The 21,257-nt window shown below is 43.4% G+C and overlaps 1 protein-coding gene across 2 annotated transcripts; it reads right to left on the reverse strand.

Annotated features, from left to right (window-relative positions):
• Positions 1 to 685: 685 nt before the first annotated feature.
• ddhd1a (DDHD domain containing 1a) lies at positions 686 to 20,935 on the reverse strand. Of its 2 annotated transcripts, XM_070978899.1 has the most exons (14): positions 19,643 to 20,575; positions 17,786 to 17,962; positions 12,668 to 12,769; positions 8,920 to 9,048; positions 7,272 to 7,419; positions 5,504 to 5,613; positions 5,149 to 5,255; positions 4,796 to 5,058; positions 4,044 to 4,119; positions 3,721 to 3,870; positions 3,502 to 3,566; positions 3,243 to 3,415; positions 2,486 to 2,683; positions 686 to 2,391 (listed from the first exon to the last, which is right to left on the reverse strand). In XM_070978899.1, the coding sequence occupies exons 1-14, from the start codon at positions 20,436 to 20,438 to the stop codon at positions 2,204 to 2,206; spliced, it is 2,682 nt and encodes an 893-aa protein (XP_070835000.1). In that variant the 5' UTR covers positions 20,439 to 20,575; the 3' UTR covers positions 686 to 2,203. The 2 variants fall into 2 exon arrangements, with proteins under 2 accessions (XP_070835000.1, XP_070835001.1); XM_070978900.1 differs by lacking the exon at positions 12,668 to 12,769 and having other exon boundaries at positions 19,643 to 20,935.
• Positions 20,936 to 21,257: the final 322 nt, after the last annotated feature.

Genomic DNA, 21,257 nt, shown 5'->3' on the forward strand with positions numbered 1-21,257 from the left:
CGATATTGCAACAAGCAGGACACAAAGAAAATATGACACTGAGGATGATCAAGTCTGTCACATGTAACTAACCCCAAGAACATTAATCCGAGGGTAATGCCATTTTTTCACCCATTGCAAATGTCTTAGAAATGATTTAATTAGAAATCCATAAAAAATCATGTGGTTTTGTACTCAATAAAGAACACAAAGCAGTTTCTCAGATGTGTGTTGGCACTCTCTGCAATGTCTTCTTGTTCCAACATCTATTTACTATTAATAACGGAGCACATTTTATTACCTCTCCATGATTATTACTGGGCGCGCTTTCAAAAGGGCCACATTTGACTGGCGTAAGATCCGTCACGACTGGAGTGTTTGCTTTTTCCTAAACTGCTCTGACGTACATAAGGCAAGAGTCACGTTAAGCAGCAAATGTTACTTTCAGAAAACAAAAATCATGATTGGCTGCCTCCAGTTTTCCACATTTTCATATCTTCTTGTGGCTGGAAAAGATGCAGATTTTTAAGTTTAAACAAACCAATTTTCACACGAATGAGAGGACAAGCAGACGTACGCATTGCTCGAAAGGGGAATGTGTAAATTGATCGCAAATAATAATAATAAAAAAAAAAAGGCTAAGGTGATACAGTTAACTTTTGTGTGCAATGTATCACAAAAGCCTCCAAACAAAAAACAAGCTTTACTTAGTTTTTCAGAGTAGGAATTAGCCTTAGCATGACTAAAGCAGAGCAGCTGATAAGTCAGACACATAAATGTTATTTGGCCGCACGTTTGAATCCCATTTTCCCCGAGATGAGATCCGGGTTTTCTACCCACAAGAGCCTGAAAACCTCTAGGAAAAATATTTCTTTTTCTTCTTCTTCTTTTTTTTTTTTAAGAAAAAATACATCTTGTACCACTGATTTCATCTGGATAGCAATATAAAGATATAGCACAGGAGATTCCCTCTGTAATGCAGCCTGGATAGAGAAGCATGGAGTTTTGTTTGAGTCATTGTGATTGCTTTCGTGTGAGACCTCTTGTCTTGTAAATGACATCATCAAGAGATTTTCAGACATAAACTGGGCGTAAGAAAATAACTATACATTACGAGCATAAACGTGCACGTGACAACACAAGATTCATGTGGTCGTAAACTGATGCCGTCCTGCGTGAACCTCAGCTGTAACAGTTGTGTTTGTAAGAGACATTTTGTTCCTGGTACTTTAACAAAAATATTTTTTAAGATGCAGAAAACACTAAAAGGAAATTCTGTTTCAGCTGACTGTGCAGTATATAAAAGTGGAGCTTTGCTTATGTGTTCATTTGGTGCACTTCTATTTCAAGAGTCAATGCTAAAAACAGGGGAACACAGAGGAGGAAAAACAAACCAAAAATGTTGTTATGTCTTTCTTTGTACTTCCAAAACATTATTAAAGGGATAATGCCCTAAGTTTTTAAGAACTAAACAGAAATGTTCTGCATGAATAATTGAATTTGGCTAATTTTCAAAGGCATTGCATTTGCTTGTGAGCATTCATTGTTTTTCTCGATGTAGTAGGTAAAAGATAAAACTAGCAGTTTTTGACAACTAATTTTCCCTCTCCTTCATGTAAAAAGAAAGGTTTGAAAGCACAGACACAGAACTCAAGGCTCAGAGGCCTCAGAGACTTGAGGGTCAGGCAAGAATGTCACAAGGCTCCAGCGTGAGTCTGTGGGAGAGAGGCTGGATGTAAGTGTTGATTCAGAGGGACCGTATGGACACTTTATCAACAGGCTGCAGCTGTTTAAGGTTGAAGAAGTGGGGATGAAGTTAGAACTCTCTGCCTCTGGCTGCAACAAACTCTGATGCATCGAAATCGTCTTGTATTTCATGTTCATATGAAGCTTGTGGTCATACTGGCAAAGGGTGCACCTCCTTAGGGGTTCCTAGTCCAACACTCACCCTTAGGGTGCGCAATTGTGTACAAACTACACAAAAAGAGACAAAAATGCACGTCTTGGAATGAAGTCAGTTTGTCAGTAATGACTCCCAAGTGTTAAAAGAGCTGGATCACAGGGAGCTATAGGAAAAAAAGATGATTAGAGTAATCGAGCAGTTTGTGTGCATGAAAAATAAATGACTGAAGTTTTCAAGTTATTTTCGTGTCTTGTTGAAAAGACGACCCCCTCAGTTATAAGACACCATTCAAGTGTTTATGTGTTTTAGGAATGTGCCGCTTCAGTCTGGCTCTGGTGTATCTTCTGCTGGGTCGGAGGATGGCGCCTTCTGTTTGTATATGAAGGTCAACAGGAAGAGTGCTATGTCATGTGAGCACCAGTAGCCCGTGTGTGAGGTCACCGCTGACCAATAGCGACTCTCCACCAGACCCTCTCGGAGCTCAAAGTCGATGCGCCGCTCCAGTTCCACTGTGAGACACAAATAGAGACATTATGACACCCACCGACGGATGTGAGACTTTCTCTGTGATTGCTGAGTAATGGACAGGTGAAGTGAACTAACGTGATGTGTCAGCAGTGGGTGAGGTGGGCCGAGTCATGCTGGAGAGGCCGTATGCCGACTGGCTTTCTGTCCGCTTCTGCTCGTCCTCCTCGGCGTTTGCCCCTCCCTCAAGTCCTAAGGACACTGAGGGCTGGCTGTTGGAGCGGGAGAAACGTGAGAAGAGGATGCCTCCGATGCCCTTCCCAATGCTCGCCGCTCCTGAATGGAGTGTGGAAGGAAGAGAGAGAGAGAGAGAGAGAGAAAAGAGAGACATGCTGAGTGGGATGTGGTTCAGAACAGGACAAAAACTAGACAAACACTAGAAACTTTAATTCAGTTTATTTCTTCGTGTAGAGAAAGCAGAGTGTATGAGCCCATCCTCCATCTGTCCACATGATGGCACTGTTGACACAGGGCTGTAGTCAAAGTGAGCATCTCACATTACCTCAAACACTGAGCGTCACAGGGGAAACAGGACTACCTATGGAATAAAGACTACCTCTCAGAGTGAATTTTAATCCACTCAGCTCTCTTTCTCTGGGCTTCCCATTGCTGTCAGAACACATATTATTTCCCTGTGCAAGCTTTAAAAGCAACTGTGGAAAAAAAATCCATGAATTAAAAAGAGAATATTCACTCTTTTCTTCTCCACCCCAGACACTTCTCACTGTAGTAGTCTTTCCTCACACACGTAGGGACTTTAACTTTCTTTGTAAAAGACTGTTCTGATGAAGCAGAGCTTTGTGTGCACCAAAAAGAAGCGACAGCTGGGTCTTACCCAGTATGCTGGCCTTGCCCAGACTGGTGATGGACTCTCCGTAGTGCCTGCGGGGGAGGACGGGAGACGTGCTGGGGCTGGGGATGCTCTCAGTGTCGGATGTTGGGTCTTTGACTGGGTTCAGGAAGGTAGGCCGGATCTCATCGTAAGGTGTGGGGTTAGTGGCGCTACACCTGAGGGAGAAAACACACCCCAAATATTTAGAACACACATACAAACAGCCTGTGTGTGTACGAGGGACACGATGTGAGATTCTTACCAGTGTATCTGAATTGGTGCAATATTGCTGTAATGTTTGAGGATGAGGGGCTCCAGTCTGTAGGCCTGAACAAAGCAATAAAATGACAGATAAATGACTGAGTGGATACAAAGGTCTGGTTTCTATTAGCAGAGCACAGCAGAAAAAGGGGGGGTTCCTGTCACAAGCCTGAGTAAGACAGAGCATCTGTGTGGGCTGGGACAATCAAGGGAGACTGACCACAGGGTCTGTGGGGTGGAAGACATTGAAGAGCCTGCTGCAGATGGTGGTGGGCAGGATGTGGTCCTGGTGGCAGCTGGTACCAGGACGAATCCCTCTCAGGGCCAAGAACACTGCCAGAGGAGAACCCACGCAGAAGAAGTTTTCCACCTGAAGTGCAAAGATGATAGAAATGTCCTAAATAAAAGCTTTTCTTTGGTTTTCACATCAAAGTACGAGCATTTGGTGTGACAGTTTAGTCTTTTTAATGAATATCCTTGCAGCTGAAATCACTTTTATAATGTCACATTGTACATCCAGTACAGTACGTTCATGGCTCTTACCTTAAATTTGAGGGCTGGGGGTGCTGAAGGTTTAGAGGCTTCCAGTGTGAGGAGCTGATTTTCCAGCTCTCGTAACCTGTTCGAAGGAGACAGGGGCGCTGTGTTAAAATCAGCCCTGATGAAATCCTTTTTTTTAATGTTCCCTTATGCATTATTACAACCTCAAGCCACCTACAAATATTCTACATACTGATTCTCACATCATTTGTAGAAAACATAACATTTGTCCTTAAGCCCGTCATCAAACAATTTTAGTGCCGCTCACAAACAAGAGGCCTCTGGGGAAAAAAAGTTGTTGATCTAGGGTAATGGTGCGCACACTTAATGATAATGCACACACACGGCGATGTGTGCTGCAGAGGAGAGGCATTAAAAGCCTTCCCGTTCCCATTTGAACAGGGATCACAGGCATCACAATACCCTGCTGCCTCACAGAAATAAACAGGAAACACAACTTGGACACCTGAAAACAGAGCATGAGATGAGAGAGCTGTATGTGTGCAAAAGATAATTCCTAGGTTTGAAACTGAAATCGAAGGAGACAGTGGTTTGAAAGGTACGAACAACTTGTACTATTAGTTCATATTGAGAGTAATACGTCATAATTTCAGCCAAAATTTAACACCCATCAACTTCATTGGTTAGTATTGTTGCTGTTGCGTAAACTCACTACTTTCCCCAAAAAATCTCTGTAGGGTCCTTCCAGCTTTACATGCAGTCCCTTATTGAAGATCTACATTAGCAAGCTCTACCTCGTCCTTGTGTGCCGCAGCTGCTCTAACAGGTGCCTCTCCTCATAGGACATCCAGCGCAAGTCCAGCTCATCCTCCACGGCGTGATGCTCCTGCAGACAGAAGCGCACAGGATCCCACCCGGTCATGATGTCATAGGTGATGACGCAGCCGAGGGAGTGGGACACAATGGACACTTTGCCTCCCCTCTCCTCAAACTCTGGGTTCCGGGAGCAGAAAAGTGTGTACAGTCTGTTTAGCTCCTGGGTCAGGCCCTTGGTAATCTGGGGAGACAGGGAGGAGGGGTTTTAAGGAGAAGTAGTAGGTGGCAGAAAACTTTAAATTCCTGGTTTCTGGATGTGTGCAGTCCTTACCTCATCCCGGTAAAGGGGGCTGTTGTAGTACATGATGTCCATGGCGCTGCTGTTGAGCAGATCTCTCAGTCCCCTCACTTTGTCTGGTGTTATTGAGTCTACCGTATCTACAGGAGCAAAGAACCAATATCACAGTATGAAACAGAGTACATGTATAGATCTGTCTCTGTCTATGCTTCATTAACTTTTTGTAGTAGAATAGGAAAGATTAACACATGAGACCAACTGAAATACATCCACTGTGTACAGAGTTAACAAAAAACACGCTTGCTCACACTTGTCGCACAAACCACACAGACAAAGAGCATACATACAACACATATACACAGGCAAAGTCTCAAAAACGCACACTGACCTCCATCCAGTGCAAGCTTAGAGCGCCACTCGACAGGCAGGAACTCCACATGCTCGTCATTGTGCTCTGAAAAGTGCTTCTCCTCCATCTTCCTCACACCCTCCCTCAGCCTGAAAAGACACAATGAAGCCAAAGCATTCAAACACAAAGAGGTGGCAGAAGTGTTTGATTTAGAAACAATCATCGCAATGAATAATAATAATAAAATTCACAGAATTGAATGTATGTTATCACTTCGTTTATGTTACCAGCTGTTCACATTAGCTTTGGATGTTTTGATCATGATTATTTAATGACAATGGGAAAATTTCATTTCAAATATTATAAGATTTTTGGTTTACATGAATTATTGTGATGAAACACCACATGATGTTGAGAAAACAACACCATTGTTGCAGCAGCTTCCTTCGTGCAGCACACGTACGCACACGCGCACACACACAATGGCTGCAATGCTACAAGTCCTATGTGGGGCAGCATTAGCTTGCAGGAAACACTAAATGCACAAAGAGAGTGAGTGTGAGGCAGGGTGTTGACATGGGTAAATGGAGGCTGAGAGAGGCTATTAGTGGACTGGTCTGTGAACGGGGCACCAAATGCAGGTTTGCACTGGGCTATCTGCAGGCTAGTGCTTTTGCTGGGGAGTGCTGCACAACAGGGCTTTCTGTGTTGCACCCACACGGATTCCCTAGCCTTTGAGTTGGCATTAATTGGGCAGTGAGCTTTGCAATAGTAAGTTCTTATTTTAAATGGTCTTAAAGGGCATTGCCTGTTTTTGTTTTAGGGCATAATAATGTGCTAAACCTCCCATAATTTCCTCCTTTGCTGCTGCTGCTGCTGCTGACACTCAGAAAGGCACACAGCTGAAATTAAAACAAGGAACTGGCTAGACATGTCAGGCTGATCTTTCCTCTTGGCTGAGGAAAGTGTGCACGCTGTAATCCACAGGGAACTGGTAGTGAGGCTTAAAGTGCTCTGCAGCTTGACTTGGTCTACTTTACCTGCTTAGCCGGCCTAAGCCGTAGGCAGCGGCCAGACGATAACTTTGTGACACAGAGACACACATGGCTCCAGTCCGCATGTTCTGTACTGCTGCCTGTAATGCTCATGGCCCAGGGCCAGCGCACTGGTGCCATTTAGCGTCAGATATGTCACAGGCCATCACACAAAGACACAAAAATAACTTCCTCTTTATATCATTAAGCCTTTGAAAGACAAAGATAAGTTGACAGGCAGGTTAGCGGATCAGTTAGTGGTATCACGTCATGATGACAGTTTTGTTTTTTTGTGCCAAAGTTGTGAGATAATTTAAATGCTTAAACAACAGCTGTTATTATGTAATGAGCAACACCTACATTTTTCTGTGAGAACAGTAGCTGTGCATTACATACATGAACTATTTACAAACTTGGCACTGGCTCAGCAGAACCTGCCAGACAGGTCGATATCTGAAACCCCTCATCAGTTAATGAAAAACACAACCTCCCATATAAGCTTAGCCAGGAGGTCAGAAAACACAGAGAACATGCTATAGCATAATTCATAGCCATTTAAGGGAACAAGATATTATCATGGTTTAGTGACTGTGCCGTTACAGACAGAACAAAACAGAACGAGAAGTGTGTGAAAAGGAACAAACAAACTTCACATCACCCCGGTGAGATTCTTCTCAGCTTAGACTGGATTTGGTTAGTGTGTGGATGAATTTAAACCTGCCTTATCACATTTAGAAATTCCACAAAAGTGTAAACGAAAGTGCCAAACTCACATTCCAGTGTTTTTAATAATGCGTCCCTGGTCCATCTTCTGTCCAATCCCGTGAACCACAAAGACAACGTGTGTAGTCAGAGGGGGTCTGTCCTCAGGCGAGGCCTCCTCGACATAACCCCGATGGAGCCGTGTTCCACTGCTGGAGGCTGGAAGAGGACAGAGGACAGGGTTGGACTCCTTCTTATTGTTGCTAGGCGTTTACTTGTGATTTTTGTACAATGAGTTCATTTGCATCATTTTCTGTGCTGTATCGCTAAATACACACATTTCCACTCTGTTCACTTGAAGGCTATAAATATCTCAGTTGTGGTGTTAAGTAACGTGATGTTTTGAGTCCAAAGAGGCCAGTAGGTGAGACACAAAGCCCTGCTGTGACTGTGGCCCGACACTCTTGTCGTAACGTGCCTACAGGGTTTGGTGCGTGTCCTTATTTAGAACCTGTAGTCTAGTCCAGTCTTGTGCTGTGCGGCAAGGTGATAGGAGCCAATGGACTTTGCCGCTGTCTGGATAGCACTAAGGAGATTTCCCATCACTGAGCATCTGTGTGTCAGGGGAGACTGAGATAACCAGTGTCAACACCTACTCTTAAAACCTGTGAGCAGGAGATGAAAATGAACTGTCGAGCTGGAAGACTGTGGATCAGATTGGAGTCTTCCGTACCGATCAAACATCGGACATGGGGTCAATCTTCAGCTGTCACCTTTTCAATTACACTTGAGCCGTTTGATCAAAGCTAGCTTCCAATAATAGCAGGTGGACACTGAGTGATTTTCTGGGTTAATCCAGTTAAGAGACCGAACTGTAGCCAGCCATGTTTGAACAACTGTTGAGTAATAGCAAACGGCAGCACACTGTGAATTCAGCTATAAATATAGCATTTGTGCATTAGAAGTACAGCAAAGTGGGAACACATGAGGACTGACTGAATCCGAGCAGTAAAGGTTTTAGCCATGCTAGCTCTACAGATGGCAATGTTGGTCTGTTGTCAGTCAGTCAACCACCTTAGTCCAGCCTGAAATAGCTCAAGAGCTAGTGGATGGACTGCTGGGAAATTGTATACAGACATCCATGTCACCCACAGGACCCTAAAGATTTTAGCGATTTCCTAACCTTTCCTCTAGCGCTATCATGAGGTTGACATTTTGGATTTTCACTCAAATATCTTGACAACTATTGGATTGATTGCCATGAAATCTGGTGCTGACATTCACAGGATGATTTCTTTGTACAAGGTCAAAGATTAAAATGTCATAAATTGTAATGAATCAAAATCAGAGTTTTGATTTATGACCAAATACGTCACTGGCTTTGGACGAGACCCTGTCACGAATTTACAAATTGTATTATGGTGGAGGCAGGATTTGTAATTTAGTGGCCGCACCTCTACTTGCAGGTTGCCTACCGGTGACAGCTTTGTTTCAGGCTTCTGATTGGCCAACATGGCTTTCGGTAAGGATTATATCGCTGCCTGTTGGTTTGCCATGCATGCATGCATGCATTAACTATCCAAAAAAACCTCTATTATTTATGTAGTATAGATTGATGACTTCAGTATTGATATAAGTACAAACATACACGTACAGTATGATCAGGGCATTGTTTGCAGTCATAATAAGAAAGACAACGACAGTGTGTACATTACAGACCTTTGGAGAAGCCCAGTTTCTGGGTGACGGTGCGTGCAATTTTGGAAGTGGTGGCATCGCTGTAGAGGTATACCTCATCCACGCTGTGCCAATCCACATGGGTCCGACTCAGCTTCAGACTGTGGATGGCTGCAGGGGGGCAGTGAGAGAGGAGTGAGTGAATGCATGAATGGACAGAGGGAAGAGAGGAGGGCAGATGGTGTGGGAAATTGGGCAAAGAGAAGGAGACAGAAAACCAGGGAAAAGGGAAAAGGTTCACCGGCACAAAGGTTTGTGGTTATAAATTTCAAGGGGAGTACAGAGGGAGAGAGATCACAGACATTGTGAGAGTTAGACTAAATTGTCATCATATTAACTACAGTACAAAAAAAGTTAATGTCTAAGATCAATCTACTGACACAGCTCAATCAAATGCACTCTGGAGCATTGATCTGCAGTTGGAAAGAAAAACACATCAAACTATCACATACCATGAACGCATATTTCGGCTCTTGCTTGTCTGTCCTGCTTGTGTATCATCAGTGCTGACGACATTTTATATCGCTGATATCTAAATTCAGAACACTGTGCATTCAATTTGTCCTCATGTTGTTGCTTCAAAGCACAATGCAGTGACTAGAGCAAGTAAGAGCAGAGGTATGGCTAAAGAGGAGACACCATTTGCTACAGAGCTAAGCGCAATAAATGAAGCTGGTTGTCTTGAGAGAGGTATACATGTCTCTGCAGCATGTCCCTTTAATGTCCAGTGCAGTTGAGTTCATCTGGATAAAATTGGTTGAAGTCTTTGGCGTAGGTCCAGAGCACAGTCATGGTTCTTTGTACTGCTCTGAGCCAATCTGGGGATTAAATGTACTTGGAGGAATAAAATGTTCCAGATTACCATTTTGCAAGATTGTAACAACATCGTCCCACAAACAATGCAAAATGAAAAGCTAGAAGAAGTGTATGGCTATGAACTGAGAACATAAACTTACTGCATGTCTTTTGCAGATACTGCATGTAGCAATCATAGAGGAGCGGAAACATGACCAGGCAATAACATTATGTTTCAGACCTGTGCGTCCTTTCCTCTCCTTCACCCTTTAATATCTGGACATTTGTGAGATATTCCTTGGTTTTCTTTCCAATTCCCATGTAAATTAATAAAACAAAATATATATCATGTGTGTTTGTGTGCCACATTGTGGACTTAAGATGGGCCTCTGTAGGCTAATTTCTTCAATGGACAAGCATGACCACAGGGCCAAGCAGTTATTGCACCTTAGCTGAGACCTGTTCGCTCTGAGGTAACCAGTGTGGAAAGGATGGCTGCCTCTAAAGGAGAGGAACAAGGGTGCGGAGGAAGAGTTTCCCAAAAGGAACAAGTGTTGAAGTAAAGGGCACTAGTTGAATGTGAAATAACAAAGGGAAGACTTTTTTTTTCCAGTCAGACAAAACAATAAAGCTCCTGAGGAACCTGAGGTGAGAGATATGTTTAAATCCAGTGTCCTTTCCATTTATCTTTGCAGATCCTCAAATGAAACCACTCCACAGCAAAGCGAACATATGCTTAACCTCTACTACCACAAAGTCTCACTACACCACAGCAGCAAAGGGGAACAATCACCTCTTCTGAGGAGGGAGCCTTTCACCATCTGGTTTGGCTTCATCTCAAACAGTTTAAAGTGGCCTCCTTCCCTCATCTACCTCATGGACTCACAAATGAGGACAAAGGACAAAAGGACAGTGGCAGCTGGCATGGGACCTGCGCACTGTTATCAGACAAGGATGGGTGAAGCCACTTCAGACTGTTGATCTTTATTTGTAGCCGGTGTCCACTGTAAAACAGGAAGTCTTAGTCCAGTCCAGAAACTTTATTGAACTTCTCCAGTCAGCTGGCTTCATCATATAAAATATTAGTTTGCTGGGTTTGACAGGTGAAAATGCGGCCAGTGCGATGGAGTGATGCTTAGGGGTTGCACAAGGACACTTCCTGTTTTACAGTGAAAGGCGATGCATTGTGAAAGAAAACGAAAACAAGGGGATCAAAGTGTGCAAAGGAGCTGGCAGTCAACCAGGAAAGGTTTAAGAGTTTACTGAGGGGGTTCTCTAACAAAGCTGTGGTGAATTACTGAGGGACACGGGAGGAGGGAGAGGGTTAAAATGTAAGGGATGAAGTGCAAGCAAGCTGTGTGTGGGAAAGTTTGGAAAAGATGCAGGAAGCACAGAAAGACATGAAAAAGAAGGGCTCCTCAAACTTATCACATGTACAATGTGCTATGACGTTGGTCTGGGGCTGTGAAGAGTGGCAAGATACCAGGTCCAACTTTTTCCTGGCAATAACAGGACAAACATGGGCTACAGCCCAGAACTCCAAAAAAAAATGTGGACGCCGTAAATAAAACAGAATGTAATCATTTCCTCGTCTTTTTTTGACAATTGAAAACAGTAAAACAACAATATATTGAATGTTTGACCTCATCAACTTCAGTGATTTTTGTAAATATATGCTTATTCTGAATTTAATGCCAGTAACATGTTTCATGCTCCAAAAACACCTGTTTGGAACATTCCTCAGGTAAACAGGTTCATTGGTAACAGCTGATAGTATCATGACTGAGTATGAGAGTGGCATCCTGGAAAAGGTCAGTCGTTCACAAGCGAGGATGGAGCGAGGTTCACCACTTTGTGAACACATGATTATAAAGGATATTACTACATGGGCTCAGGAACACATCATTTAAGTGTTGTCAGAAAACAGTTCATGTGCAAAGGATGGCATTCTGTTTGTATTTACATAGTGGTTCAACTTTTTTTGGAATCAGGTTGTGCATTCCCTTCATTAGGGCTTTCTCACCTCTAGCATGGAGGGAAAAGACAGAATACTAGAGGAATGTTTAATATAATGCTTGTAAAAAAAAAATACTCTAGTATTCTCAAACCAGACAGGAAAACCACAGGTCTCTGTTCTGGTCTATGCAGGCTTTTTGTCAATGGCCACTTGGATTTACTATGAGGACACAGACCCCGAGACCTCTCTGTTCAGCATTCCTGATGAGGGTCAATACACCCAGAACTAGGACAGTGATGGACCTCTACGAGGGTGACTCTACACACCATGTTAGGGGGCTATAGTAAAGGGCCACAATAGCTCCTCTGTTCAGCTCATCACTTGTGCTTGGCTCTCAACAGAGAGCTTTGTTCGCTGCTCTTAGAGCGAGAGCTGGTGATGGTGGTTCATTAATGATGCTCATACTGCCAGAAGGGATGAGAGAAAGAAAGCAATGAGAGAGAAAGTGGGAGACTGGGCTGGAGAGATACAAAGGGGTAAAGAAGGTGGCTTTTTGAGGACCAGCTTATTTATTTCACATCCACTGGTTTCAGGGGTCTTGCCCCAGTAGCTGAGTGACCCATGTTTGTCTGCTCACTACTCCAGCAAGGAGGTAAGAGACAGATGCAAAGGTTTCCTCAAAAAGCAGCAACAGCAGAAGTACCAAACTGTGGGTCACAGCACAAAGGGAGAAGTTCTAGCATCTAGGCCCAGTTAAGGCTGCAATGGAGAACTGGGAGAGCAGCCTAAATCCATTTTAATACAACCGTTTCTAACTGAGCCTAGGTCTAGTTCTAAATATTAGATTGAACAGGTCTGAACCACAACAGAAAGGACAATCTAGTTCCATGAGGACCTAGGATCTACTGGGAGAGAGGATACAAGCTAGCAGATCTAATACAGCAGAAATTAAAAAAAGAACTTGGCATTTTACAGTACCTTGGCAGCGCTTGCGCTTGTGACATGTAGTTTTAGCACTCGTCTGATATCCACTCCATTTGAACAGAAAAGGGAGGTAAAAAGGGGGCAGGTGGGAGAGAACTAACAACCAAGAGAGAGTGAGTAATGGCCATCACCCTGGTGTCAGTCACACAGGCTACCACTGTCATCACTCTTAAGCAGGCCAGTCTATCAAGCACCGCTGCTATCAGGTTACCACTTCAAGGCCCTGGAAATAGAGCCCGGTGGCTGCAGGTAGCTGTCATGAAAATAACCACAAACAAAGCCTTAGTAACAGGCCGGGGTTCACTTAAGCCTGACAATGCAGCGCTGCTTGACGTATGCCAAAGATGACTGAGGTAGCATCTGTTTTACACTCATTACAGAAATCTACTGTCCTAAATCTAAGTCCTTTTCTACACAACACATGACTGAAATAAGGAGATAATAATAATAATGAAAAAATACAACTGTCATGTGGCACAAAGACCACAAATGAGTGAACATTTCAACCGACCTTTTGCATAGAAGTGAAACACAAATACACAAACAAACTCCACAAAACTTTAAACTTCCATTTGGATTAATAAATCATTTAGATTTTGTTTATTAGAAATGTTTTACGGAAGTGATGTTGATGTTATTTTTAATTTCTTTATAATAGTACTTATAGTGCTGATAGTGCTTTAGTATTCCAGAATCTGGAGTCCAAAATGAGGGCATGTAAGAGTCAATGATGGACAATAGCAGCTTATATTTCCACAAATATGAACATGTGGAAATTACCTGGACTAAACGAAGTTTTGTGTCAGTAATTTAAACCCTACGCTGACAAGAAGCTGTGTTTTCACAATTAAAATAATCATTTCTGAACTGCAATATAGAAGGCAATCAAACAAAATTTAATTTTCCTCTTCAACATATGAGTCTAAAATAGACAAACAACTTAGTGTGCTATTTTTATGACATACACAGCAACACAAACATGAACACTACGCATAATGCATAATTCTTGGTCATTATTTGTTGGATTAGTAAAATTCCTAATGATTGTTCTGTTACATACAAGTTGGATCGCTGCGTGAAACATAAATAAAGCAGAATGGGATAATTTCTTAATATTTGTTGACGTATACTCAATGTAAAACAGCAACAGACAATATCTTGAATGTTTTAACTACACTGATTTTTGTGAATACACATGAGGTTCACGGCTTTGTGACACACATGATCGTATAAAAGGAAATCACTACAAGGGCTGAGGAACACTTTAAACAGCTCTTTTGGAATCGGGACAAGTTAAAATCAAAGTCAAATTAACAGCAGCTCTATGCGCATTAAAATGACTGAATCGGGTGAAAGTCGGATGTCCTGAAGTGACATTTAAAAAGACCTCACCAGCATTTGTTAATCAAATCAGCAAAGTCTACAAGCCTCAGCTCAGATCTGACTAAATCATTCCTCCCATGATAACACAGACATCAGACTTGCAAATGTCAGCAGAGGCTGAGGAGGGGGAGAGACCTGCTGAGTGCACAGGAAGTTTGTTTGCTGTAAAAGCTATTAGTAAAGTCCATCTGGGCATTACAGCACTGATGGATCCATGCAGAAATAGGTATTTCCTAATGACTACAATACCTGCTATCCACAGAATCCTCACGTGGGTGTGCTGAGGATCAATCAATCTGTGTGATGGTTTGCAGAGATCGGGTTTAGACCACGCTGCATGACATTCAGGCCACCTGAACGCACGACTGCACCATCACCACAAATGTCCAGATCAGACCAAACAAATCTAGCTATTCCTGTCACAGCTAGTAACAGATTTAGACACTCACATGCTGATTAAGGGTAAAAGATTTTAATCACAAGTGACGACCAAATCTAAGTAGTAACATCCAAAGTACATCCAAAGTGTGTGAAGGAGCGGTATCGCAGGTCATTCCTTCCTGCAGCTGTCAGACTACACAAGAACTGCTGATTGTAATCTGTTGATAATTTATCTGTAAATCATCTGTAAATTACCTGTGCAATAATCTGTGCATTTATCTGTAAATTATCTGTACAATAATCTGGGCAATAACTGGTGCAATAATCTGTGCAATTCATCCTGTACATAACAGTCCGCAAATACAATTTATAATTTAAGATAATGTTCATTTTTATGACACTCTTTTGTATATACTTGCTGTTTTTTACCTAATTCTATCTTTTACTGATGCTGCTGTAAATTGGAATTTCCCCTTGCGGGACAAATAAAAGTATATTGAATTGAATAACAAGAAATCATGCGTCAGTCATCTGTGGTGCAGTTTGTCCCCAGCCTCATGCGATGGTTAAATAAGCATGCAGCTGATTATGAATTACGCTTGCCTCGCCTTCTCTACCTCAAGCATACCAAAGAGTTATGCTGACGGGTGACCCAGTGCCCAGCCCGCTGACTTTACTTTTCCTTGACGTACGAGATGCCTGACAGGCTGGGACACACCCTATAGTTTCCACCATAGGCTCCTGCTCTATGCTCATATACAGCACACACGAATCCAAGAAGCTTTCAGTGAACACACGGGACCCTCTTCTAATTAAATATTTGCTTCCATTTCCTTTTCAGTCCTCTGAACATTACAAATAACATTTTCCTCAGTCCAGCTCGGCCGATGGAGATTTAAACATTAAAGGACAATTTCTAAGATCCACCAGCTGTAATGCCCTTGTGGCCATTTTCAGTCTGAATAACTGGAATACAGTTTCACAATCCTCTCAAACACCAGCGGTCAACAAAAATGAGTAAGGGATGATGGATTTGGGGGGGAAAACAGATAAATACTAGAAATATTGATTAGACAAGCTCTTTCTGATAAAGCAAAATGTACCAAATCAACCTTTATTGCTACCATTGTTCATATATGACAAGAGCACTTAAACTGACTATTGATCCTTCTTTAGCAGAATGCATTTTATCATAAATAAGTGATGGTATTTCTGATTTTGCCTTCATGATTTATGAAGAATACGCAGAAAAGTACGTTAGTATCATGAGAGAACAGGACATTCAGGCACAGCAGTGCTCTGCCCACACTGTGATGTTATGCCTGCATAGCACGCAGATATGTCCACCATATGTCTCCTGCTTTACTAATCTTTAGTCTCAGCGAGCTACTCACACACAAGGAGAACGAAGGGAGAGAGGAGAGATAGGGAGGGCGAGAGATAGCAGGAATAGTGTGGACTGCGATAATGTCAGAGCGCGGCTCGCTGGCTTTATGATCCATTTATCTATTGTAATGCAGCCCAAGGTAGCCGATGAATGGCTCCAAGTACTTCAGATTATTAGTTCCAAGATAAAATACTCTACTGTAAAGGCTCCCAGAGATAAAGACTAAAACAATACAAATGAACAGGATCTATCACTCCTTTCAATGTGTTGCTAAATATAGGAGTGGAGAACAATCTGCCAACAAAGGCAGCAGGAGGGATTCAAGCAGATGCTCCATAATATTTCAAGTGTTATGCATTAAAGGAAATTCTAAGAATGTAAAAATGCAGATAACACTGGGTTTTAACAACATATACTGCGTAAATGTATGTACATATTTCTTACTTCATGATATGGTGAGTGGAATTACACTGAACTATTCACCCCTGCGGTAATACAGCTCACCCACCGGACAAGCTATGATCATATGATCTGTGTGTTGTGCAATGGAGGGACCTCCAAGTGTCACACAGCCAATGTGTGTGTCCTTCACACACCTGGCATGCAGATAATCTATTCGTGACCCCTCTGTCCTCTGGGACTGTTTATATACCTGCTTCAGTATACACATCTTTTTGTGTCCATGTACACGAATGCTTGTGCACCGGGAGTGACCTTCCAGTTTTCTCTCAAAACTTCTGTGAGTCAGTTCAGGGAGGTAGCAGTGACTGCGTGACACGAGGAGCGGCGATGCAAGACCGACCAGCCTACTGTAATCACTTTCCTCCGCTCTGGTGATGTCTTTATTTATAGGCATGAGTTCACTCCTGTCCTGACATGTCAGCTACAGTGCAGTGTACTAGACACACGCACAAAAAATAACTGAGGCTTCATGGGAATAATAGCAATTTAACCGTGACTAACAGTCAGTTTGCACTTATTATTCAAAAACAACCAATCAGGGTGACAGGAAATGAGGATAATTTGATGATTTAGCTGCTATTTGTTGATTCAGACTGACAGTTTTTTGCGTGATATATGTTTCTGTGTCTCTCACACACAGTTTTTATAATGTAGACTAAACATTTTCCCACTTCCTTTTAACAGTTGCTGCATCTTGTTCCTCCCTGCTCTTCTCTATTTATCTGCCACATTCACACACCCACACATTCATCACCAAGTGAAGGTCCTGCAGATCTGGCTGCCTTAAGGAGACTGCTGAATCAAAGGACCTCTTTCTTATTGCCTTTCTCAGCTAAAGCCTGAGCCAGCCCCTGCGACAGGGACGTGCCAGAATGTACGAGCTGCACCTGCTTTACATTGGGACCATGACACGACAAAACACGCGCTCACATGAATGGAGGCACCTGTGCCATTCATTTCTCTTGACTGTGCATCGATACTACAGCAGGCAGGGCTGTCACATCATTCACCAATTATGACTCACAGCGCTTTTTCTTCTGGCTTTACTGAAAAGACCACGGCCTTACTATTTAATGGAATTTATTACTAATAATGCCTATGGGACCATTTCGATTCCTCACTGCCCTAACGCAGCACTACAAAGCTGGTCTTTCACAACATACTGCCTGCCTGGAATAAAAAATACTGCAGAGCTGTGAATGCAGCAGTGGAGAGGTATATGACTTTGTTTTTAAGTGAGTGAGCAATAATGTTTTGGCCTTTTATTTCAACACCAAATCACACTCTGACTCTAGGATAACGTTCACCCTCAAACATAGTTAATACATTGCAAGTTATTATATTATTTTAGTTACCAGAATGGATGCTTCAGTGCCGTGTTGTTCCAAAGATCTGACACAGATTGCAGCTTTTTCTAGATTTGGGGGCTTGCGCCACACATTTTTAAAATCATGCTACACATCCTTATTGTTCTACTGTTCCCCTTCCCGTTCTCTCACCGTCTTTGCTATCGACGGTCCTGACCACCAGATCTGTCTCGAAGGTGTCCTGCATTTGCTGCCCGCGGAAATGGTTCAGGTGTTCCTGCTCGATGAGGTCACTTTCCTCTTCCTCTAACGGGAGCCAGGTACCGTCAATAAACCACTGGCCTCTCATGACTGGAATGTGGTCTTGTTCTGTAAGGCAGCAAAAACAGCATGGATTTAGATACAAAAGAGAGGTACGAACATTTAGTGACATGCCGTCTGGGGCCCAGGAGGAGGAATATTTACCAAAATAAAGTCATGTTACATTTTGTTTTGTGCTTCATGTGGGAAAGATGCCCTGTGGAGTTTTTGACCCCTCACAGTGTTACAGAGCTGTTTTTCTCTAAGTGGGTCCCAGTTTTTGGCACATGCCTGTGACGCGGTACACACTCCTGCCAATGGCCTCGCAATTTTCCACTAATCGGCAGTAAGACGGCAAGATATGCAATGTGCTACCAAAGGTAGGGAAGAGTGCATGCTAGTTGAATGTAAACAATACTGGATTGTTCATAAGAGCTCGATGATACGCTCAATGCGTTTAGGTGAATAACACTGAATGTAAACATAAGGTTTACATTCAGTGCATCTTTACGGAGAACTCCTCGTGAATGTTACAATAGTCACTTTGTAGCAGCGCATCATATAGCCTTTCAGAATGAGCTCTGGATGACATAAACTGACTTCATTCAACTCAACAAGTCTGGCAAATCCAGGAGGGCCAAGTCTCAGTAGGTTATGGAGCGAGGCCAGTGTTGATTACAGTTTTGAGTGACATTATTAACTGATTCGCTGGTGGTGAATAAGACTGAAAGCTTTGAATGTAGGCATACGGGACAGGGCCTTATCTCACAGAGTGAGCCCGCTCATCTGAACAAACCTACAAACACATGAGCATACTTGTATTTACAGATACAGGGGTCCACCACAATGCTAAGATTAAGACAGACAGAACAGACATGCTGATAGAGGCTCGCAGTACATACTATTCACTCATTTGTTAAGGTCTGGCCAGAGAAGATAAGTCTGATGTCTTCACATGAGTCAACAGTGACCTTTTCACTTTGTTTGCTGGAGTGTTTACATGTTAGAACAATAAGCTATTACAAGTAAATACCAAAAACTGATGTGATCTTGATTACGTTTGAAATCCTCTCCTCTTGTTTTAGTTTCCATCTCAGACGTTGTGCATTGGGGTCTTCGGTGCTAACATGAGACTATGCTAACAGCGGTGCAGGCCAAGCTGAATAGGCACAGTGAGGGTCTGAGCTGACTACAAAGGGCTTACATCCACAGCATGAACATTCAGGAAAATAACTGCATCTCTAAATGTCACTTGGCGTTAACCTTCAAAAGAACCAGCTACCCATGAACCCTTTCATCGAGGTCAGGTTTTCGAGGCTTCTATAGTGACCGCCTTCATTTGTTCGCTGGCTTTTCCTGGAAATATCCATGAATTAGTTAGCACAGATCAGCTGAGTCAAATAGACCGGCTTCCTCTGTGGTTTAGATGTTCTCAAAAGACCGGACTAAGTAATTACTTGGCTAGTAAAAAAAACCCTGCAAAACAATGCAGGGCTCAGCAAAAACTTGTGAGAAAAAAATAATCAGCTGCTAGTTTGAGTGAGTCTCCTCTGTGGGTCATTGATCTGTGTGTCAACCACTATGCTGCACTATATAAAGTATATATGAGGTACAGTATGAGCATTCATAAAGGAGTTATGGACATGCACTTAGTGATGCTGCCAGTGAAACCTGCAACATCATTTGTGACTGATGCAGAGCAAAAACATGATGTGACAGACTCTGATCATCTGATTTTATGATACTCACGCTTCCAATAAACAGGACTGCATTCCCTGTCTTTAACGTCCACCTCATAAAGTCCTCCTCGAACACAAACAGGCTCCACATTTATTTCAACGCTGTCGAGGTCCCTCTCGTCTGAGGACACGGTGGATGTGTCCAGGGAGCCCCGGCCTCCGTGCACACTGCTGGTCCTGGTCTCCACCGGCACTGCACCGTTCAGCCCTCTGCTCTCCACGCCGTTATTACGGCACTCGTCCTCCCCGGCGCTGACCTGGGAGCCTGCTGCACCAGGGTTCAGCTCACAGTATTTCCGAAACATAAGCTCGATTTTAAGGGAGTCGTGCCCGACAAAGGGCTTCCACGTTTTCTTGTCCTCCTTGTAAAACCACCGCACCTCCTCCGGACCGAGCTCCGTGACCACCTCGCTGAAGCGGTGTCTGGAGCTGTTGGACCGCGACCTCTTTCTCCTCTCGAACAACGGACCAGCGTTGCTCCCGTCGTTGTCGCTGTACTCCAGGGAGCTGCTGTCGAGGTAGGCTGTCGGGGAGCCCAGGTCCAACAACAGCCCGTCCTGGGAGCCATGGTGTGTGGCATGGAGAAGCGGCAGGTGTCCGTCCAGTCCCGACTGGACTGAGGACATCCCCGCCTGCATCGCATCGTCCATGGGACTCATCTCGTGACAGAACGAGAACACATCGCTTCCCAGTCCCCACTCGTTGTTGTTGTTGGTGGCGTCGACGCCGACCGGTGAACCTTTTCCGTCGCTGCCCAAAGAGGAGCTCAGTGTGGAGGTCTTGGTTGTAATGTTGAAACTGCTCATAACTATCTGAGCAGCCCAGCCTCCCTACCCCCTCGTCTGTCACTTCACCTGAACAAAGCTCTCACTAGTCCGCCACGGAAACCGCAAGGTTTCATACTAGACAGATATAAAATTCAAATTTAGACAAAATTAAACACCTCCCGCGAGCTCCCCTCCGCATTTCCTTGAAATATCCCGCAGGTGTTGCTACATCACCCTGTTAGCTTGTTAGCTAGCTAAGCTAATGATGCCGGTTGGAGAACTCAACTGCTAGCTAGCAAGCCTGCAACGTTGCAACCGGAAAACCTGTTCAGCCTTTTTTTTTTCTCCTCCTCTACCTATCACAAACCCGTGTCGAACCACTTCCCTGTCACCGAGTCTCTTCACTGCATCTTGATAGGAGTAGTAATGCAGTCATCACACTTTCAGTGTTCCGGGTCTCTGTGGAATTTCTGATTCATTCGTTGTCCAAACAAATCTTGCATAGAGACAGTAGTAATGTGGGCGCGCGCGCGCGTGTTTGTGGCTTGACAGCTGACGCATAGATCACAGGATTCCTTCGTGAACGCGCACGTAGAAATTGCGCAAACGTGACGGCGTGTTTTTTTTTTCCCTATCCCCTACGTTAATAAAATGCATTCTTCTTCTTGTGCACTAGGTGGAGACAAACACTTATTAATGGTAATCCGCCTGGATTTAATCGTTTACTACATGCAATGACTTGACTTCACACTAGAGGGCAGCAAAGACCTACTCATTATAAAGCTAATCCATCTGGTCTTATTCTTTTGCAGGTAGAGTAAATTTACTCTCTAAAAAAACTGTACAAGCTACTGCAAA

The sequence above is a fragment of the Chaetodon trifascialis genome, chromosome 14, assembly GCF_039877785.1.
Source record: "Chaetodon trifascialis isolate fChaTrf1 chromosome 14, fChaTrf1.hap1, whole genome shotgun sequence".
NCBI lineage: Eukaryota > Metazoa > Chordata > Actinopteri > Chaetodontiformes > Chaetodontidae > Chaetodon > Chaetodon trifascialis.